The following is a 5,774-nucleotide window of genomic DNA, read 5'->3' as shown; positions in this document are numbered from 1 at the left end:
GGTGACAGTCTGGGCTGCTGATGGAACAACAGGAAGTTCTCCTGAGGAGTATGGTGTGAGCAGAGGGCAGATGGAAACAGGGAGCAGCAGGGTTGGGCAGAGGGCTCTGAGGAGCTCCTTGGGGTGGGGGAAGGGCTGAAGACACACCCTCTTCCCCGCCCTCAGAAACCCTTATGACTCTCCCCTGCTCTGTGATGCAGGCTTGGGACTCTAGTCAAGCTCAGGAACCCTCAGAATCAGACACCTCAGGCAGCCATGCTGTTTATACTATGGAGAACATTCTCTCATCTCTGAATGACCTCACTGAGTCATGGCTGACCCTTGGCTCAGCTTCCTACCACATAGACCTCAGCTACACTCTTCTGAGTGGACTGGGGCTACTGCTTCTGTACATCTGTTACCTGATAGTGAGACTGCTTATACAGTGGCTGTGGAGAAAGAAATACACCCCTAAGGTAAGGGAGTGTGGTGAGTTCCCAAGAGAGACTCTTCCTTGCTGGACTGTAGTTCTGTTCTCTGGCTGTGGGGTGTGCTTGGCAGTCAGAGGGATGTCTGAGATGAATGAGTGAGGAGGGGAGAGGAGGGGAGGGGGAAGGAGGGGAGAGGGAAGACAGGAGAGAAGAGAGGGGAGAGAGGAAGAGAGGGGAGGGGAAGGGGAGGGAGGGGAGAGAGGGGAGAGGGGAGGGGAGGGGGTAGAGGAGAAGGAGGGGAAGGGGAGAGGGGGAGAGGCTGGGGAGAGGAGGAGAGGTGTGAGAGGAATCAGGGAGGACTAAGAGTCCCATCTGGAGCCCACATTCACCTCCCTATCTGTGTGTGGTTGTAGTTTCCAGGACAAAGTAGGAAACTGGTCCCAGTGGCTTGGCTCCAGTCTTTGGGCTCTGGGGAGGAGAGCACCCCTCCTGACAGAAGATCCCATGATCCACTCCCGCATCCCGTGTCCCTTCCCCTACCCTCCTCCATGAGGAACCAGTCAGGATCACAGTGCTGCACGCTGAAGGCCAGTGGTAAACTCCTCAGAAAGAATGCCACACTGTCCTTTAGTTTCCCAGAGGAGAGTGGAAATAAGTAGCCAGCTTCACAGTTAGTAAAGCAGACACGTCTATTATTCAGTGGGTCCTGGGATGTGCCTGGTCAGTGGGCTTCTGAGTCTCTTAGGAAGAGGAACATAACCAGTGAGTTCTGGGCTCATTTTCTCCTGTCGTTGGCAGCTACTGGAGAAAGGGAAGACGAGAAGGCAAGCCCTTACAGGTAGGTGTCTGCCTCTGACCTTCTCTTCTCAGGTTCCCTACCGTGTCCTTTCCATAGGATTCCAAGTTTATGATCAGAGGATGTCGGTTGTTATACATAATCCCTTAATCAAGAGGGAGGGGGGACCCTGTGAGGAAAGATATGAAGACAGGCAGACTGCCCCTCAGGCCCCTATGGGATGTGCAGGGGAGAGTGACAGTCTTTGATGACTGGATGGCCCCTCAGGGACCTTCTGAGATGTGCAGGATGGGACTGGCTACTTTGAAGTACAGCTTAAGACTCCTGACACTGCGTCCCCTGCTTCCTTCCTGGGAGCTCACAGCCATGAGGAAACCACTGAGCAGTGTTTCCTGCATTGGTTTTGAGTGACACTCAACAGCACAGGGGGAGGGATTAGCATCTAAGCCGCAGGCTTGTGCGTGTGAACGCTCTGAGTGTTCTCATGGAACGCTTGTTGTTGCTTCTCGGTGCTTTCAGGAATCACGACCCCAAGTGTTTTCCCTAAGTCTACCCTCATCCAATGCTAGTTTCTACCTCCGTTCTCTATAACCCGTTATCTCTCTTATTTAAGGTGAGGGAACTTGCCAGAGAGAAGCAGAGCAGAGAAGGGAGCTGCAGATAACCCAGCAAAGGTGATTTGCTTCCCTTCCTTCCTGGTCCCTTTCCCCACATATCTCTTGCTTCCCAGGGACCCAGTGCCTCCTACCCTTTTGGGGGAGAGGCACACATAGCAACAGGTCATAGGAGGAGGTCACAGAGGACAGCCAGGGATGGGGTAGTGTGAATGGGCTAGACCAGCAGGCCCTCATTTCCACAGGCTGGCCCCAGTGATAGCTTGACCTTCATATCTCCCGCAGCTTTCTGGAAGAGCCCTCCGATGCCACCTGCAATGAACTACTGCTACATAAAGATCCCCTCTTCCCTGCGTGTGACATCTCTGGTGATGTTGGTCATCAGCTCTCCCAGGCCATCCTCAAAGATGGTGGTGCCTCTCACTTGTGCGTGGTCTCCACAGCTCCTGGGACAGAGACCTCCTTTATTCTGTCCTCTATGCTCACAGGAAACCAGACAGGGCATCCAGCTCAAGCCCGTCCTCCGGAGCCTTTACCGCTGGCTCAGTCCATCCTCTCACCTAACCGCTTTGCCCCCCCAGAAGGCTTCTACTCCTCCACACAACTGTGCAACTCTCTGACACGGGAGTCCACACTTCCCTCAAACCCTCCACTTCTCCAGGACCCCACCCCACCCTATCCACTTGTCTCTTTTTCTCTTCCAACAAAAGAAGGGCAGAAGTCAGAAGTGGACTTCCAACCGGAAACCACTAGATCTCTGGTGGATGGACTCAATGAGATGCCCACTTATGTCCCAGCAGCCAGAGGCACTGGCTATGTAAGACAAGCAATGCCAGAGCCCTCCCAGCAGCAGTATGCTGCCGACAACCAGTTATCTTCAGACTCCTTTAACCAGCATCTCCCACCGCCCCGTGTGTCTCAAGCCCCTTTGCAGGGAGACACAAGGGCCTACCATCTAGAGCCTGGACACCTCTTTTTCCCCAACTTTGATGCCCTGAAATTGTTCCAAAGGCCGGACAAGAGGGGACGTGATTCCCTGATGGCAAAGAAGGAGGAGAAGGACAGAGGATGTTTTATAAAGTCACCCGGTTCTTCGGAGAGACCGCCATCAGGAGAGACGTTGGTTGAGCCACAGGATTTGGCAGCTTCTCATTCAGAAAGCAGCAAAGGCAAGCTCCCGCACCACCCGCTCCCTCACTGCAAGACTCCTGAAGACCACAAGGAGCCTAAGCCTGCCCAGCTCTTCTGGGGCCCCCCTTCTCTACACAGTGAGGCACTGCGCTCTACTACCACGGCCTCATATGACCGTTCCTCAACATTTGTCTGTTTCAACAGTATGGCTGAAGCTTCCATTGCCGACTATTCCCACGCGGTTATGCTTCCCACGCCTCTGTCTGTGTATCGACCCCAGACCTGGCTACAGTCTGCAGCCCAGTGTCATCCTCAGCGTGACCCTCATGCTGAGGCACAGCCTCGGCCTCAACCCCAATTCCCTGTCTCAGTCTTGACGCTTTCTTCTCAATCCGAGCTGAGGAACTGTGGGGTGCATTTTCACAGACCCCAGGGAGATGAGGAGCCTCTCAGTCCTTCTGCTATACAGTTCTTGGAATATAACATCTTGAAAAAGGAACAGGAGAGGGTGTGGGGTTTACCCCTTGTGATCCAAAAATCCCAGGATACTTTTTGTCCCTCGCCTCCCAAGGTCTTGTTGGCAAGTCGCTCCTCCAAGACCTGTACTCCCAGGCCTATCCTTCCCGGAGACTTCCCCCTCACCAGTGAGCTTGAGAAGAAACTGGAACACCATCTCCGAAAGAGACTTATCCAACACCGCTGGGGTCTGCCCCACAGGATCGACGAGTCCCGGTCACTCATGAGCCCTCAGTCGGAACTGACTGACTTCCCTGAGTCAAGGAAGAGCCGTGGACTCTCGTGGATTACTTTCTTTAAGTACCGTGGCAACAAAGACTCGCGGGCCATTGTACCTAGAGGATCTGGAAACTCTCAGAGTCGGATGCCTGAAAGACATTCTCTACAGGAGACTGTGGTCAAAGAACAGACATACAGTCAAGATATTGGCCAGGATGGCCATCCCCAGGGTTACTTTCAGGAGGCTTCACAAAAGAGTCTGCAATCTCACTCAAAGACACACCCGAAGATTCATGCAGGCAGGCGGCCTCCCAAGCTTTCTAGACCTTCACCGGGAAGCCAGTGTCAGAAAGGAATTGAAAATGTCCTGGAGAAACACCTGAACAAGAAAATGAGGGAAATCAGTGGGGGTGAGATCCCTACCACCGTGGACAAGTCCAGGCACTCTATGGACATGGTGCGGCGTCCACCTGAGACCTCCCCCAAACAAGTGAAAGATCTGGCACTTCTGACAGGTGAGGAGGACGGACTGACGAAGCACCCACACAGCTTGACGCTTAGTCGGAGCAAAGAAAAGATGCTGGAAGAACACATTACAGCCTTCGGCAGGAGGATGGCATTTGGCCTTCCGCAAAGAGTTGAGGAGTCCTTAGAGTCCTACATGACAAAAGGAGAGTCGTCTTGTCCTTTCCCTCAGCTCCATGTTCGAGGCCACAGCGGTCCCAGAGCGGACTGTGACAAATCCTCCAGGTTCCTCCAAAGAAACACTACTGGAGATAGAATGGGGACAGTGAATTCAGTCCCCACACAACAAAGGCCTGTCCCTGCTACCTTGCTTGTGGGTCACAGCCAGCCAGCCTCTGAGAACAAGAAAGAGTGTGTAGATAAAGACCTTAGCATAGCCCCAAGGGGCAGAGAGCCAATCCAGCACTGGACACCCAGTATGGCAGACAAAGGCATCCTGCAACAGTCTAGACCAGACAACAGACCTGGCCCAGAGCTGCCCATGAGCCCAGATGGGCCAACACATGAGAGACTGGCTTCCAGCACCAACACACGGGGCTCTCAGGGAGAAAAGATGAGCTGGGAACATGGCTCCAGGGATGAGGGGCCCATGGAGCTACACAAGGGAGAGCAACTCCATGGTCTTCACCCACAGTCCACTAAGAACTTGAGAGGCACCCAAGGCCTGTGCTCCCCAGGGAGCCACGTGACTGCATGTCAGTTCCTGAAGGGAATGTCAGGTCCCCACAACTCTGAGGAGCCTGACTCTAAAAGTCAGGTGTCCACGGAAGTCATGCCAAACTCAGAGGGCAGGCCACACATCCAGATGCCAGACCTGCCTGCCCCGCCCTTTGCCTCAGCAGAAATGACCTCCAAACCCCAGGGCCCCTCCAGTGGGGACATGGCAGTTTCTCAGGTGCTGCACGTGCACTTGCCCACCGTGGGCATCAACATGGAGTCCCGGCAGGGTCCCTGGGTCCCTGCATATGTCTCAGGCAAGATCAAGAACAAGGACTGTCCCCTGGCTGCCAGAGGATTGCCCACACTGGCAAGTGAAGCAGGAAAGCTTGGTGGAGGGGATGCAGGCTTAGGGACATCCCAAACCAGAGGGAGGAGACACTGTGTGCAGGCCGGGACACCCGAGGAAACACTGGGACACTCATCGTCCCCAGCACTGACACCTAAGAGCCAGCCTCTGGAAAATCAGTTCACCAGCCAGGTGAAGGGCTTCTGGCAGAGGCTGTCCCCTGGGAGGAAACACAAAGGACAGGAAAAGTCCCTGGCCAAGAGCTGCTCCCCATTGACATCTGCGAAGGGCACAAGGATCATCAGAGGGAGATGTGAGTTTTGTGGCAACCCTGAAGCTCAGAAATGTGGGAGAGACCCTGGGATGGTCCTGAGGAAACAGCTAGGGTACAGGCACGGGACAGTCATTCCCTGTCCCCAGGCACCTGTGTGTCCCCTCATGGAGTCTGAAGAAGCTCAGCAGGAGGTGCACCTGCAGGCTCAGGCAGAGCCTGTCCAGAGGCTGCCCCACTTCTGCTGCAAAGCTTCCTGCTCTCAAGGGCAAAGGGATGAGTCCTG

General features: G+C 54.5%; 1 protein-coding gene across 1 annotated transcript; it reads left to right on the top strand.

The window, feature by feature from the left end:
* Nucleotides 1-244: 244 nt before the first annotated feature.
* On the top strand, nucleotides 245-5,768 carry LOC114614418 (spermatogenesis-associated protein 31D4-like; the record flags this gene model as incomplete). The annotated part of the gene is made up of 4 exons (XM_028760039.1): nucleotides 245-455; nucleotides 1,209-1,248; nucleotides 1,820-1,880; nucleotides 2,106-5,768. Coding segments are annotated over exons 1-4 (3,950 nt in total), but the record flags the coding sequence as incomplete, so codon positions are not given.
* Between the last annotated feature and the right edge of the window lie 6 nt (nucleotides 5,769-5,774).

The sequence above is a fragment of the Grammomys surdaster genome, unplaced genomic scaffold (genome assembly GCF_004785775.1).
Source record: "Grammomys surdaster isolate TR1022 unplaced genomic scaffold, NIH_TR_1.0 126378, whole genome shotgun sequence".
Taxonomy (NCBI): Eukaryota; Metazoa; Chordata; class Mammalia; order Rodentia; family Muridae; genus Grammomys; species Grammomys surdaster.
This window is presented reverse-complemented; position numbering and strand designations above follow the sequence as displayed.